The following is a 17559-nucleotide window of genomic DNA, read 5'->3' on the forward strand; positions in this document are numbered from 1 at the left end:
GCAAGGTTTTGCGGCTTTCGGAGACGGAATAGCATAATATCAGTACGTACAACAAGCAGCGTGCCATTAAGGAAACTACGAATGTGTAGAAGACCTCCTTGTGCGCCTCTCACAGGGGCTCTGTGGTTCTCTGTTGGCTCCGCTTTGGCCATATGCGGCTGACGAGTGGTTACCTCCTCTGTCGCGAGGACCCACTTCTGTGTTGCTGTGGCTCACAAATGACAGTCGTCCATCTCTTGCTGAACTGCCCACTTTCTGCCGCTCTGCGGCGGACTTTTAATTTTCCAGCACCCTACCTTCGGTGTTGGGCAACAATGCCTCAACGGCAGCTTTAGTCTTACATTTTATTCTTGAGGGTGAGTTCTGTCATTTGCTCTAATTTTTAGAACATGTCCTTTGTCCCTGTGTGTCCTCCGCCCTAGTGCGTTCAGGTGCAGAGTGGTTGGCTTTTCCTTTTTATCCTCATGGTTAGCCAGTCATGGTAACCTGCTTTCTTGTTTTAACCTCTTCTATCTGTCTGTTGTGTCTTTGTGGTTTTATTGTCCCCTTTTGTCCATTTAAGTGTTTGTTGCCCTTCAGTCGTCGTTGGGGTTTTTCCTTTCATTCTGTTTTGTGTTGTCTCATGGTCTTATTCTCACCTTTGTGCCATTGTTTCCTTCGGAATAAGGGACTGATAACCTCATAGTTTGGTCCCTTCCCTCTCTTTTAAACCAACCAACCAATCACTGTTCACAATCCCCCAATAATACACAGTTATATGGCCAGTGCACTAGTGTTCAATTTTTGATAAGTCTCATTAATAGTTTCCAGGCGAAAATCCACATACTGCTACAACAGTTCACTGTTGAATATCTATGAGCAGTAAAAACATAACCACAAAGTTCACAGTTCTTGAAGAATAGAAAGGTACGTATGGACCACACTCTCATTGTTTTAACACACGGCCTAATTGTGTAACACTTATTTCACAGCTAAGCTGAAGCATTGTTGTCATTTTAACCAACACAGGTTTCTCATCTGGAACTCTGCTGTGGACTTATTGTCTAGGGACCAAAAATTTGGCCCTTATATATCCACAATAGGTGCTGAGACTACACATTGTTCGAAGTTTAATTTACAAACATTGCAATTAAAACTTAACTCATTAAATTAACTAAATACGTCGAAAAATTCTGTCTTTTTAACAGTTTCTTCTACTATAAGGGTAAGCCAAATTATTTGTTTAAATCAGGAAATTAACATATATAGTGACACAAACAATACTTTTGACAAAAATATTAATTACTTTGGAATTAAGGGCTGGCTTTGCTAACATGTTTTCAAATAGAACCAAATAGCTGTTCCTCCAAATATTTAGAATTAGTACATAATTTACATTTGTTTATACGTCAACAATAGAATGTAAATTACAAAACAATTACTGATTTCACCCTATAACCAAAGTATTAACTAGGAATAGTCTAAATAAATTAGAAAATCAATTACATACATAAAACTAAGCACAAAATTAGATCTTATGTTATATTCTTTAAAACTGAGGGCCAATCTTGTTCTTTCATGAAAATGCAGATTACACTCACATATGTTGATGGTAATTAGTTAAGTGAAAAAACAAATTTAAGGAGGCAGATAACAAAACAAGTGGGAAGTAAAAATATCTGAGCTTGCTTCATCACAAGGTCACGCCGGTATTCAGTAAGATAACAGGAATAATCCACTAAATTACAGGTCTATATCATAAATGTGTATATGCAGCAGGATTTTGGAACATATATTGAAACGAATATTATACATTACGTGAAAGAGAATGCTATATTGACACACACAGTCAACAGGGATTTAGAAAACACTGTTCTTGTGAAAGAGAACTAACTCTTTACTTGCATGAAGTGTTACAACACATGAAGTGTTGAGTGCTATTGACAACAGATTTCATATTGATTACATAGTTATAGATTTCCAGAAGACTTTTGAGACTGTAACACCCAAGTGGCTTGTAGTGAAAATGTGTGTTTATGGAATATTGTCTCTGTTATCTGACTGCAATCAAGATTTCCTGTCAGAGAGGTCAGAGTTCATAGTAACTGATGGAAAGTCTTCGAGCAACACAGAAATTATTTCTGGTGTTCCCCAAGATAGTGTTATAGGCCCTCTGTTGCTTCTTTCCTATATAATTGCATTTGGAGACAGTGTGAGAAGCCATCATTTAGAAAACTCATCAGATCAAAACAAATTGCAAAATGATTTAGAAAAGATATCTGTATGGAGCAAAAATTGGCAGTGACGCTAAATAATAAAAAGTGTGAAATCGTCCACGTGAGTGCTAAAGGGAGTCTGGAAACTTCCTGGGAATTAAAACTTAAATTGGAAAGAACACAGAAAATGTTGTGGGGAAGGCAAACCAAGGACTTGTGTTTTATTGGCAGAACAGTTATAAAATTTAACAGATCTTCTAGAGAGACTGTCTACACTATGCTTTTCCGTCATCTTCTGGAGTACTTCTGCGTGGTCTGGAATCCTTACCGCATAAGATTAATGGAGTACATTGAGAAAGTTCAAAGAAGAGCATCGCATTTTGTATTATTGTGGAATAGGGGAGTGTGTGTTACTGGCATGATACAGGATTTGGGGCAGACATCATTTAAACAAAGATGTTTTTTGCTGTGGCAGAAACTTTGCACAAAATTTTTCTCACCAACTTTCTCCTCCGAATGTGAAACTATTTTGTTGACACTGACCTACATAGGGAGAAACGATTGTGATGATAAAGTAAGGGAAATTGGAGTTCGCATGGAAAGATATAGGACATTTTTTCTGCATGCCTTTCAAGATTGGAATAATAGAGAATTATTGTGAATGTGGTTCAGTGAATCCTCTGCCAGGCACTTGCGTGTGATTTGCAGAGTATCTGTGTAGATGCACATGTAGACAAAGTTTGTCTTCCAGTGATCAACCCACACATCGGGCATTATGTCTTTAATCTGGGCAAGGAAGTATTGCTAGATACCGTCTTCTGTCCAGGCTGAATTTTATGAAATTTGCTAAATTAATGACTACTTCTTCACCCTCTATTCCCACTAGGTGGTTTCCAGCTTCATCACCATCATGTAACAGTCATCGTGCTTTGCTGTGTGGTTGCTGTTAGATTTCTTGTCTCTCTGTTTTCTTTTCTACTAATACAGCATTTGCATATTGTGTGCAGGTCTACTGCTCGGAATCAAGTTGCAAAACGTCACCATTAAATTTCCTGTAAGTGTTTAGCATTGGAATAGGTCTTGCCACTCCATAATTATTATCTGTGCTCTGAGCTCCGTAAATTCTATTCCATTGTTGCATTTGGTCATTTAGACTTTTTTTCATTTCTCATATATCCTTTTTGCATTCATTGTGTACTTCATTGTTCTCATCTTTTAACTCTTCATTTAAGTGATCTATCTTCTCATTTTATTTTCAGAATTTTTTGTTAAACTATCAAATCCCTACAGTGAGGTTTTCACAGATTTTGTTAACTGCTTCTGTGAGTATATTCTGAGTTTCCCTACTTCATTTAATACCTTCTCTACTCTGTCTGATGTCATCCATAAGTTTTTCCTGAGCTTTGTTTGTTACTTTTCAAGAGCTGCTTCATCATAAACGGTCCAGTCACATTAATGTGACCACCTGTTTTCTGTGTCAGTGTGCAGTAATCACTCGGACAGAAAGTTTCAGCTGTAGCAGTGGAGGGTATATAAAGTGTGTCATGGGGACACAGAAGACAATGCAGTCATCATAGCCATGGAGAAATGGAATGATTTGTGTGGCACCTAAACAGGTGTTGTACCAGAGTTTTGCATTTCTCGCAGGCTGTCTAACACAGTTGCTTGTAAGTGAGATGATTATCAGAGGTCGAGTGCCGTTCATATATTCTGAGTGCTGCATATCTGACACTTATAAGTTGTGTGAGGTGATCTGTAAGCCAAGGCGTAGGTTTTTTCAAGACTTCCACAGTTTTTGTAGATGTGTGTTTACTGTATAAATTATTGAGTCTCTCAGTGAAATTAGATACTTCTAATTTATGTCAAACTTATTTCCTACCAGTGCCTGCCATGACTATGAGCTTAGACGTATTAAAGCGCTTAAAATTTTATAAAGGCCACCACTTGGGGTTTTCTCTTCGGACAGTGCAACAAGTAGCTCATGACTATTACATCATGTGCAGACAAGCCAGGTGCAGAGATCTTCAAGTAGAGGTATGAATGTGTGCTATATGATGAGTAGGCCCTAGTGTAAGCAGTTGAGCAGGGAAGTATGCATGTGAATTATGATACAGAATGACTGTTGTTTAGAAAATTTACATTCATATCTCCGGCTACAATTGTGTGTTCATACAAAGATATAAGACCAAAGATAGTGGATTCAAAGCTAGAGAGCTGTCGAACTTTGGATGGATTGTAGATTACACAGATAAGACACTTTTGCTGACTGGTTTAACTTCAGTGAAGATGTATTCAAGCTCTTTGCCCTCATTTTTAGACGTGAGCTTGGCCTTTGGGAGTTAGTTTATGCATATATATGAGGCTACACTGCCGCCTCCTCTGTAGTATCTGTCATGTCTGAGGGAAACATAGCCATTGAGACCTGCAGCGCTGGAAAGGATACTCAGGTTCAGCCACATGTCCGACATGAAAGCTGACATCCTGAAATAATTAGTGGAACTCAGTCGAATGGGCTGCTAAGGACTGCATGGATGCATGAGCAGACTATCGTGTACAGCTGTCACGAATAGTTCCCCTATAATCCTACAGGTAGCGAGAACAGCTGCTCTGGAGACAGGCATGGCCAGCTCCTAGCAGTATTTGAAGGGCATGAGGAGGAAAGGTACACAGAGTAAAACACACTGGTAGCAGCAGGCTGGAGCAAGTGGCAAGGCTCAAGGTCAGGTGTGCTTGTCTAACACAGAGCACAGGTATCAAAGGTGTGCGAGTTATGGAGAGAGAGAGAGAGAGAGAGAGAGAGAGAGAGAGAGAGAGAGAGAGAGAGAGAGAGACAGTGGATGCAACACAGCAACAAAATCAACAGTGTATAATGTAAAAGGAAACAGTTGGAACAAAAAGAAAAACGGTTAATCTAACATTGTTACTAATGAATAAATAATAACTTGACAGTAAAATAATAATCTCTGTGAGAATAGTGAAGTAATTGTGAGATTAAAACTAGGTTAGTATTGGCAGTATGAAAACAGAACTGTGAATTTGTAACTGGCAGTAAAAGGCACCCTAAAAAGAAGATAATGATAGGAAACTGTTTCAAGAAAAGTAATACAAAATATAAAATGTTTCTTTACCAAAAGAGTTCATTTTGGACTTACTCAGTTTCTTTCTAAGGTCTGTGTTGTTGCTCATAATTTTTTTTTTTATTTTTTTTTATTTTTATATAGCTGTCTTTGCAATTATCCTGTCATCCAACATCCACATATTCTTCAACCCAAACAGAGATTGCACTGTTCAGTATTTTCATCCTTTCAGATGCCAGACCCTCTCATATAGTCACTCCTGAATTCACAGTTGGAATTACTATGTTGGTGATTTTTGATGCTCAGTTGATTATGCTAGATGGAAAGTTATTAAATACTGAGTGTGCTCGTGACTTTGCATGTGCAGAAATGGTCCACAGTGGTGCAGTTTGCTCAGCATGAAGGTTGACCAATTATCACTGAACGCAATTATGTTATAGTTACGGATTTTGTTCTTTTGTGTCGTCTTACCATTTATTTTACTGTTTACTTTATTTTCATGAGATGCTGCATATGTTACAAGAGGATCTAATATTTTTCCTGCAAGTACTTTCCCACAAGATCAGTCAAGTTTCTGAAAGCAAAAAAATTATTCAAGTTGTTTTACAGTACCTGAATAAAGAAAGAAAACTTACCTTGTGCTTAAATACAAATTTAAATAGAAGGGGACAGTCAAATGAAAGTAAGACTGAGGGGGAAAAAATGTAAGTAGGCTGTTAATTACTTCAAAAGTAATAACCATAACAGTTAAGGTGGTTACTCTTGAAATAATAAATACTATACTTATTTTTTTCTCCACTTGTCTCATTTTCATTTGATTACCCTGTATGGAAAAAAAATTAATGATGATTGCTTCAGCTGTGAAAGTCGCCTGTATTGAAGCACAAAAATAGATGTTGATGTTATTTAGCACACAGAAGAAGACAGAAAGAATGTAGTAGTAGTAGTAGTAGTAGTAGTAGTAGTAGTAGTAGTATTAGTAGTATTTAAAATAAGCTAATTCGTATACACTTATATTCAGACTTCTAATTAGAGGCAATCATTAGATTTACTTCTGGTATGCAACCTTTTTTTTTTTTTTTTTTTTTTTTTTTTTTTTTTTTTTTTTTTTTTTTACAAATAACTTAATAATGTAATGTCACATTGTTCAGTCGTATCTCACTATCAGCCATTGCACACACATTATGCACACACTGATTCATAACACTTCACTCCCCCCCCCCCCCCCCTCCCCTAACACACACACAAACAAACAAACAAACGACACACTGGCGATCTCTGTGCCATTATCTTTACTGCGAACTTCCCATTTGCTATCCTAAAAAACTGTCAGCATCCCTCCACAATGAGTGAGATGTTGAGCTCAGAAAGAGAAAGAGGCGTTAGTATTGTGCTATGCATATCTTGGGGGTGGTAAGTATTTCTCAAAAGGAAAAAACAAAGTGAATGTGTTATGTGGAATGTTGGATATTTTACAATCATCATTATTATTTATTTGTATAACATTTTTTATGAAACCCCTACTCTGTTTTATCTGAGTAATCCTTCAATGTATAAAATGTATTGCATAACAGGTATGTTTTAGCTGCCTTCTTAAATGAGTGTATTTTGGCAATTTCTTTAATCTCTTTTGGTAATTTATTGTACGGTTTTATTTCTTGGTAGAAAATGCGGTTTTTAGTTTTATGTGTGTTTTTTTCTTGGTAAATGTGTTACGTCTAGCTCTGTACAATGAACTCAACTAGCATTTTTGGTTATTATTCTTATGGCTCTTTTCTGGAGTTTGAAAATTTGTTCATATTTTGTGCGTTTGTTCCCCAAAAAAGAATTCCATAGCTAAGAATTGAGTGTACATATGAATAATACGTAACTAAAAGACACTGCATGTTACACGCTGATTAAAGGATTCGAAGGGCATAACATGCTGACGACATTCTGTTTGCAAGTCCCTTTGTGTGTTCACACCACTTCAACTGAGAATCAGTATTCATTCCTAGAAATTTTGCATTTGTTACACAGTCTGTAGAGGTGCCATCTACATTTAATTTAACATTGTCATTTTTCCTCTTCAAACTGAAATTCATGGCATTAGTTTTCTTGTGTTCAATGTCACTTAATCAGTTGTTGACCAATCATAAACTTGCTGGAGAGTTCCATTTTCTTTCTCGGCAAGTTCTCTTGTTTTCTCAGAGACTTTAATTTTGCTGTCATCAATGAAGAGGATTTTTTCACCATGAGTAACACTATTGGGGAAAATCATTGACGTATATTAGGAACAGTATTGGTCCTAATATGCTACCTTGCGGAACCCCTATATTAACATATTTTGGTTCTGATAAGTGTTTTACTAAATGTTTAGATCTATTTGAAGTATATGTTACCTCTACTCTTTGTACCCTATCTGTTACATATGATCAAAACCAGTCATTAGCTACCCCTCTTATTCTTAATGCTTTTACTTTATTTAATAGAATCTTGTGGTCGACTGTATCAAATGCCTTAGAAAGATCCAAAAATATGCATGTGACACTCATCTCTACAAGAGCATCAAGTTCAACTTTTGTGAATTTTATGGCTGACTCCATATTTTTGCCACTTCAGAAACCAAACTGTGATTCGCTTAAAAGATTGTATTTATTCAGGTAATTCATTAATCTTTATTTCATAATTGCTTCTATTATTTTTGAGAATGCTGACTGCAGGGAAATGGGCTGGTAATTTTCTATGTCTTGTGCATTACCTTTCTTAAGCAAAGGTAAAACTCTTGCCTATTTTAACTGTCCTGGAAATGTCCCTAATGAGAAGGATTCATTTATTATATTTGTTACGGGGCCTTGTATAATCCCTATGCATTGTTTCAGTTCACACATTGGTACTTAATTAAAGCCTACTGACATTTTATTTTTTAGTTGTTGAACAGTTTTACTGACTTCATTCTCTTTGGTTGGAAGTAACAGCATTGTATTTAGTGCAATATTATTTACAGGTGCTATATTTGTTTGGTGGAATTTCTGCTGTAAATTCTCAGCAATACTTGAAAAATGCTCATTTACATATTTTGCTAAGTGCTGTGTATCATTTATTACTTCATCCCTCTGTCTTAGCAGGATGTTATTCTGCATTTGTTTGCCTCTCCCAGTTTCCTTTTTTATAACATCCCAGGCTGCTTTGCTTTTAGTCTCTGCATTATATATTATTTTGCCATTAAATGACTTTTTGCAGCAATCAGCACCATCCTGTAGATCTTTTTTTATCTATGATAGAAATTTAAGAATTCTGGGTCATTGGGAATCTTTTTTATGGAACTGAAGTGTTTGGGAGGACTTCCTAATACCTGCTGTTACCCATCTGTTTTTGTCAGATGTTGATAGACATGCATACTTTTGGAAATGTCTTTTCAAAGTTAAATTTAAAAAATGTGGAGAATTTAGAGAACTTCATATTCACATTGGTTTCCTTATACACTTCATCCCAGCTTTGTGTTGGGTTTTTTGTGATAGATGCCGTTTGTAGGCTCGTAGTTTAGGGAATGATTCGATGCTTGACTTTTTTTTACTACTGTTATTTGACAGAGATGATCTGATAGTCAGAGATCTTTTACAGCTACATCACATTTTTCCATATCAACATTTGTGGCCACATAGTCAATTACTGATGAACTTGTTGTGGTAACCCTTGTTGCACTATTGACCAATAGGGACATGCCAAAACTTTGAAGGATGTTTATGAAGGTGCAGCTGGATTCATTTATGATGTTAGTGTTGATGTTAATGTCCCCACACAGAATTATGTTAACCTTTGTACTTGAGACTTTACGTAGAACTTCTGTTAACTTGTTGAAAAAAGTGCCCACACTACCACTGGGATATCTATACATACAAAAAATGATTAATTTCTTAGTGATATCAAGCCCTGTTAATTCAATAGCTGATATTTCAAAGTGTTTCTCTTTACTTACGATACTGAGGTCATGTCTCGATTTGAACTGTGTTCCTGTTCTGATATAAATGCATGATCCTCCACCCCCGGAAGTACTTCTGCAGTAAGAGTTTGCCCTTTCATATGACGATAATACTACATGTTGGATTTGTGTACCTCTACACCAGTGCTCAGTAATACAAACTACAGTGCAGTTCAAAGATAGGAGCTCAACTTCCAATAGTTGTATTTTATATTTTATTGATTGCATGTTTTGATGGAGGATTGTTAAGTCTGTGAAATGCCCCATGTTACTCTTTCCAACGGTTTGTTTTTCTTTGTGACATCTGGTATATGTGACGTTTGAGGTGTTAAAATCTGTCTTATGAGTGATTGTTTCAGTATTTTTTGAAGTGCTGGAAATACTCTTTAGGCAGGGAAACCTGTTGTCTAGATTTATCCTAAAAAGGACCTACTTTCCCTACTTATGACAACAGGTATTTGACCATGTGTGGCCCGATATCCACCCCCAATACTTTCATGAATCAGCTGTACCAATCTTCCCTTCCCAGTCCTGTTTAGGTGTAGGCCATGCCTAGTGAAACCCCATCTGTTGATAGTCCCAAATGGCACCAGAGAAAAATGAGCAAAGTCGGCTGTCCTCAGAGCCACACCCAACCCCACAGTGATTCACCTCACAACTCCATCAAGACGTGGTCAATCACGGCGCCGGAACAGCTCAACGAAGTGTACGTCGGTGCCATGAGTCAGGGAAGCTGTCTTGTCCAGATTGCAAACCAATGTCATATGCCCCATCCCTGTCCAAAGTGTTTGCCGCTCCACCCACTATCACTACATGGTCCTCATTTGTAAAGTCCTTACATAAAGACCCTAGGTCCTCTATCACATGACTTAGCCCTGCATTTGGCTTGAAGATACTGGTGGCCTACTACACTGCCCGTAAACTTTCCTGTGATTGAGGGCCTACACCTCGCCCATGGCTACTACGTAGTAGCAGCACTTTCTTCTTCCTAACACTTTGTACATTTCTAGGCTTCTTGGACTCAGTTGAAGTGTGCTGCACTTTTCCTGCTCCTTGTTCTACCTGAGGCTCTTCTCCACATAACTCTGGCAGTGGTAGATACTTGTTCTTGGTCCTGATGATAAAACAGTCAGATCGCGTTCTCTTTATTCCTATCCTCCTACCAGCTGCCAGTTCCCAACCACCTTCCTCCTATCTCACTTGATCCTTATAAGTTCCTTCCTTGCCTCCTCCAGCTGTGCCTGAAGGGCACAGATTTGTCTTTCCTGTTCCCCAATCAAAATGTTCCTACTGTATACTCTGCAGTTACAGGAGAGAGCCTCTTCTGTTCTCCCAACATTCTCCACACAACATGCCTCCCCCCTCTCCCCCCCCCCCCCTCCAGTGAAAATATTTCCTACCAGATTGGCAAAAAATCCATCTACTCACTACCCTATAACAGCTCCTACATTTCTCACTCATGCTCAGCTTCGAAAGAATAATTAAGTTTCAAGACTGTTTTAAATTTGTCATGGACCCGAGATTGGCTATGTGTAAACAAAAGATGACACAAAGGTCATATGTATGGTGGTTGTTTTGCTTGAAATGATTTAGAGATACAATGACAGAAGAATGAATTTGTAATTAATTTGCTTTTAGATAAATTTACATTATCAGGCGCATTTGGTCAGGTTTTTAAACGTCTATAACTCGGAAAATTTAGGCCTAGATCGTGTCTATCTAACTAGTAAACAATACAAAATGTGTTAGTTAAATACAATTTAGAAATGTTTAATTACACTTTTATTGTGACAATAGACACTGATGAAACTAGTAGCAGCCTTTTTTAAACGAATTTTGCATCATCAAGAAAACTTGAATAGAATTTTTTGTTTTTATGTCAAGCAAAATGTCAAGTTATTCACAATTATTGGGACTTCAGCTAAAGAACACGTTTTTCAAGAAAATGTGCTGCTGGGATGCTAATATTCAATTGTGTAACAAGAACTGACACTACATCAAATATTCAAAACAAAGAAAATTTCAGTTTAACACTATTTCCTCTTAAATAAGTTCTTTTATCGGACGAAGAAAATACCTGTGATCTCACTCAGCGGCCACTTTGGCGAAATAAAGGAAAGCTATGTACTGCCCTCATATTGTTTGATGTTTTGGCATATATACATTTTTTTTTTTTTTTTTTTTAAGTACAGAGCATTTGCGTTTTGAAATGTGTGGACAACATTGTTGTTTGTTGTTCTTCTTTCTTCCAGTCTTCAACTGTGTGAAAACTTTAACATATAACCTTTTTAAAGAACGTCTACTGTATCTCTTGCTTTTGTCATTGATAAACTCTGCTATTTGTTGTAGTTCATTAATGCTGTTACTTTCTGTAATAGTCCTTCATAATCTCACTTTCACTGTTCAGGTGCCAATTTTGTCATTGATGTGAACACAATGAATTCTCATGCCATGACTAGTCAGTTTAGACAAGTCATTAATGTGAAAGGGAATTTATATTATTTATTTTATTTGAGTGTACTGAACATGTAGCAAAACTGTACTGTTCATGTTTCTGACTAAGCATTTATAATTTGAATACAAAATTTAGAACAATAGTGGCCTAACCCAGTTGATGAGCAATTAAGGCTTTATTCAATGGAAGACAATAAAATGAGTGTGTTTCTGAATACCAGCCAAACTGGATTTTATTCTGTATAATTTCTTTTATTAAATGAACTGTTTTTCTCCTGTATTAACTCAGAGCAGATGTTGATGCAGATGACCAGAAAAAGCGGCCATTTAAAACTATTTATCGATACATTCATCTTCTGCTGCACAGGGCTGTTTGTTTTGCATTTGAAACGACCATATTTGATGCTGTGACATCCACTGGTAACTGATACCGGAAACAAAATCGATGTTGCAGCTGTCATGATAGGACAGGGCAAGCTGTCAAATTGTTCTGCTACACAGAAGTAGTGTAGTTGCTCTTTAGTGATAGTAACTGACCCTCTTTAGGTTTAGTTCGTTGTTTGCTGTTAATATTGATTTGTGTCAGTATTTTTTCTTTGCAATATCCACTTGGAAGTGGTTCTGCTCAGTTTGCCATTACTACGAATCACTTAGGAGGTAAAGTTATTTTGACAGTTTGCAGACAAGGTTTTTTGGGGAGGAGGGAGGTTGTCAAATTATTAACATTACCTGGAGCTTATTTTCTTTCCACATCATTTTTTTGTTTCTTTTTAAGTTATAAATATTTACAAAATTATTTGCACATTGTCAAATGTAATTAGCATGTCTGATTCGTTTGTGTAAATGGTTGGAAAAATGAAAACACTTTGATACATCATCATTTCTCAGGACCTGTTTACCAGCTGATGATAGTAAAAATGTAGCTGTCTTTTGCAAAATTGTTGCTAAAAATGGTACGGTATTTTACTGATGTTCTACATTCATCTTACAAGCATTTCTTTGGAAATTCTGGGCGCAAGTAAGGATATTGGAAAAAAAATTTATGTTTTAGTTGAATTACGTGTAATGCAACTCTTCACATTTTTGGCTCAAAATATGAGAAATGAATCGCTCAAAATTCACTAGCACAAATGCCAGTAACAACTGTAAAAGCTCTTCCCCTATATGATGGTGGCTCCAGCAAGAATGCCTTTGATACTTTCAAGTTTAATGTTTGATTCATGGCTTTACCTCCAGTGCATTTATAAATTTACTTACCCCAATAGCCGCCCTGAAGGAGTAGTTCTTGTACCAACAATACAGTGATCTGGATACTCAGCAAATAGAGGACAGCACAGTCTTTCAGATTTATAAGAAATGGGCTATTTTCCTCCAGACTTTCGAGCAAGACATTTCCATCCTGATCTTTTACTGCCTTGTGCTGTGTCCTGAACTGAGAAATAATGTCCTTGGTTTCCAGTCTTTTTTCCCTCATTCCCAGGAGGTAATGATGGCCACATTCATCAGTCACACGTGCCTCCAGGCTTATCCCAAATGGGGAGCACTTTAGGGAACTCAGTCTTTGACGGCCATATAAGAGTTCGGCAAACCCAAAGATCTCGAGTTGGAGACTAGTGATTACCGCAGCACTCTGTAACTGTAAGCTCTGGGCATTCATCAGTGACCTCTGTGCAGTACGACATGGAATGTTGTGTGTCACAGGGAATGGGGATCTTGGCTTGGCTGTCCAGATTGCGAAGATGATAAAAAACTTTGCCTCAAGATGTACTGTGTGCTGGTGGAGTGGATGGCTGTTGGGACTAAACAGTCATTAATGGCCAACTTCTGGGGGAATGTGCCCCACATTAATTGTATAAGGCTTGCCCAGGAAAAATAGGATCATGTTGTGGTTGTCTTCCGTGATCCCAGCTGCTTGTTAGAACTCCATAGCATCTACAAATTCTTAAAAAATGGCTACTAGTGGTTCTGGTGAATTATTGGGTTGTAAAAATATCAATCCAACCAAGAGTGAGCAAGGGAGTATAGTCCAACTCGGCAGGTAGCCTACAAACGTGGCAGACTCAGCAAGTCAAAATTTCTTTGCCATAAGAAGAAATTACTTCCCAGAATCTATCAGACTTCTGTATCCAAAAAAACTTCAAAGATTTGGTCAGAATCCTAAAATCAGTTAGGCAAGACACAATGGAGCATTCCTCATACAAATAGCGACTTCACAGCAAGCTACCAACCTCTTGAAATAGTTGGACAATAGCCTCATTGTAGTTGAACTGCTCCACATCCTTACCTACATTCAGGGGTGGGAACATGCAATGACATCATGCATATAGCCACTACAGTGCTTACAGAAGAGTAGGCTGATGAAGGGATCATTGAAGTGTAAAATGTAATTTGATGAGTAATTGGAACCTAGGGGGAAAATTATGTAATATTGACATTTTATTTGCCAGTTCTTCCATGTTATATTAAAGCTGAGTCTATTAAGACTCAAAGTAAAGTACTGGATTCGATACCCGGTGGGGTCGGGGATTTTCACCTGCCTCGAGATGACTGGGTGTTTGTGTTGTCCTCATCATTTCATCATCATTCATGAAAGTGGAGAGATTAGATTGAGCAAAGATTGGGAATTTGTATGGGCACTGATAACTGCGCAGTTGAGTGCTCCACAAACTGGTCGTCGTCGTCGTCGTCATCATCATCATCGTCGTCATCAAAGTAAAGTAGTGACTCACCAACTCCCATGAGGTGTTTGAAGTGTGAGAAATTTGAGTGCACCATCGTGGAGTGTGAAGATCTGGAGAAAGTGTGGTAAGGCTGCCCGTGTTGGAGGAACTACAAACGCCTCCCCTGCTTTCTGTGCATCAATTGCTCAGGCCGACATCATTTTGCCCTCAGGGGGCTCTCAACTCTCCTGTAAGTAGGTGCTTGGTGGACGTGGGGCCAAGGCATTGCATCACTTCCTCCTTTCCTGTGCTGCAATCTTGCTCTGTGACCATATTTTTTCTCAGGCTTGGTGTCTGGCTCAGACTCCCTGCTGACAACCTCTTAGGACAGTGGTTATGACATTTCCCACTTTATCTATTTTACAGTACCTATTTTGTTTAGCTCATGTTCGGTCCCCATATCTTGGTTTCACTTCCTCGTCCTCAGTTTTTTTTTTTTTTACAGAACTGGAGGCCACTTAGGGAAGGTTGTCTGTAACCCAGCATAGTAACCAGCCAGTCCATTTGGTAAGTCGTCATGTGCCAGAATGATGGTAGCCCTCTGACTAAACAGAGTGTGCACTATTGATGGCTGAGCTGTCAACTCCCTGCACATGCCAAGTAGGAGGTGCCTATTCATTTCGTGACACCTAGACTCTGAGCAGTAGCCATTAAGCCTGGGTGGCACTCATGAGGAGAAGCCCTCACGCAGAGTAGGTGGCATTATGGTGGATATCTGATGCAGTAAAAGGACCAGAGTTGTCAGCCAGTGGTCATGAGTCTGTGGCACAAACCTGATTTCTTCAGTGCAGATCATTACAACACTAAGAACTTTTGCTTCTTGGCCACACTGTGGGAGGAAGGTAAAACCAAGAGAATTGCAGAGACTTATTCCATCAGTTCCTGGATTGCACCCAGAGTAACAGAGGATCCTTTCTAACTGCTATGCCAATATTGTCTGTGGAGAAAACCCTCTTTGCTCAGTAAATTACAAATTCACTCTGTCTTAATTAAAACGGAAATTCCTACAAAGCTATGAGTGTTACTGTCTTGTAAAATATTTTGAGGTGTAACTGTTACCACAGCACCCCATAGGAGCATAAACATGGTACATGTTTTACTTTTTCACCATGACCTATTGCAGCAGGTGGATGAGGAATTATGTGAAAACTTGAAGAAGCAAGAGGTCTAGTACATACGTTGTGCTTTGAAGAAGCAAAGAGGCACAACTCATACATAGTGTATTTCACAATCCACCAAACAAGTTTGGCCCAAAAATTTGCTTATGAAAAGGGGGAGTGGGATGTGCTTTATGTAAATCTATAAAATCTATATCTAAATGTCTACTCCACAGTTCACACTTAAGTGCCTCACAGAGGGTTAAACGAACCACATTCACACTATTTCTCTACTTTCCCACTCTCGAATAGTGTGGGGAAAAGTGAGCACTTAAATGGTTTCATACAAGCTCTTATTTCTGTTACTTTGTTTACAATGATCATTTCTTCCTATGTAGGTAGGCACCAATGAAATATTTTTGTGTTTGGAGGAGAAAGTTGGAGATTGAAATTTCAGAAAAAGGTCTCGCCACAGTGAAAAACATCTTTGGTTTAATGGTTGCCACCCTAATTCACACATTACATTAATGACAGTCTGTCCTCTATTTTGTGATAATACAAAATGAGCTGCCCTTCTATGAACTTTTTCTGTGTCCTCCGTCAATCGTATCTGCTAAGGATTGCGTACTATTCAGCACTACTCCAGCAGAGAAGGCCAGGTATAGTGTGAGCAGTCTCTTTAGTGGATTTGTTGTGTCTTCTTAGTGTTCTGTGAGTAAAACATGGTCTTTGGCATGCTTTCTCCATGACATAATCTATGTGATTATTCCAATTTAAGGAGTCTGTAATTGTGATTCCTTGGTATTTAGTTGAACTGACAGTCTGTAGATTGAAAGATTTATTGTGTAACTAAAATTTAATGGACTCCTTTCAGTTCTCAGGTGTATGACATCACGCTTTTCCTTATTTAGAGACAACTGCCATTTTTCGCACTGTACAGATATCTTGTCTAAATCATTTTGTGATTGGTTTTGATCTTCTGATGAGTTTAGTAGATGGTAAATGACAGCATCATTAGCAGATAGTCTAAAAAGTATGAGAGATTCTCTTAAATCATTTATGTAGATTAAGAACATCAGAGAGCTTATGAAACTTCCTTTTGAAATGCCACGTATCACTTTTGTTTTACTTGATCACGCTCCATCAACTACTACGAGCTGTGTCATCTTTCTCAAGGAAATCCACAAATCCAGTTGCACAACTGAGATGATACTCGATAGGTACACAATTTGACTAGATTCTGCTTGTGAGGAACAGCATCAAAATCCTAGAAATCGAGAAACATGGAATAAATTTGAGATCCCCTATCGATAGCACTCCTTACTTCATAAGAGTAAAGAGGTACTTGGGTTGCACAAGAACAATATTTTCTGAATGCGTGCTGATTGTATCAACAGATCATTTTCTTCGAGGCAATTCATGATTTTTAGACACAGTATGCGTTCCCAAATCGTGCTGCAAATTGACATCAGTGATATGTATGGGTCTCTAATCCATTGGATTGCTTGTATTTCCCTTCTTAAGTGTTGGTGTGACCTACACAGTTTTCCAGTTTTTAGGCACAGATCTTTTGTTGAGCAAGAGTTTGCTCCCGGAGGAGGTTAAAATCATGGTCTATCATTGCGATGTACAGTCATATCTCCCAATGCCAATGCTTTTGGAAGTATGTTACTACCGTATACGAACAACCCAATTTGTGGAGAATGTGGTAGGCCACTTCCAGAAGAGTCCCCATATGAGCAAATACCATTCTCTCAACTGCACAGATGGTTACCCCCCTCCCCCAGATTCCCAAAGTGTGCTACCCTAATTACAGAACATCAATCCAGGAACTTAAGTCTCTGATCGTATCTCTATTTTGAAGCCCAGACAAAGTATGACCGTTCATATCCAGTTCCAGTGTTAGCGACTTTTGCTGTTATTATGGTCATGATATTGCCAGGACTTAAAGTACCAACTCCCTTCATTTTCTCAATGTCAACCTCTAGAAGTTGTACAAGTAAATTAGCCCATGGAGGAGATAGCCAGCCCCCCCTCCCTTTCACCGCGTCTATT

The 17559-nt window shown here is 38.1% G+C and overlaps 1 protein-coding gene across 2 annotated transcripts in view; it reads left to right on the forward strand.

The window, feature by feature from the left end:
• LOC126299596 (SCY1-like protein 2) overlaps positions 1 to 17559 on the forward strand; it is a gene marked incomplete at its 5' end in the record, with an annotated part of 158499 nt that overhangs the window by 131633 nt on the left and 9307 nt on the right. The window contains 1 exon segment of one of the 2 annotated variants that reach the window (XM_049991617.1): positions 804 to 906. Within the exon segment in view, the coding sequence (XP_049847574.1) occupies positions 804 to 858 (55 nt within the window). The 3' untranslated portion in view covers positions 859 to 906. 2 annotated transcript variants of the gene reach the window in all.

Source organism: Schistocerca gregaria, chromosome X (genome assembly GCF_023897955.1).
Source record: "Schistocerca gregaria isolate iqSchGreg1 chromosome X, iqSchGreg1.2, whole genome shotgun sequence".
Classification (NCBI taxonomy): Eukaryota; Metazoa; Arthropoda; class Insecta; order Orthoptera; family Acrididae; genus Schistocerca; species Schistocerca gregaria.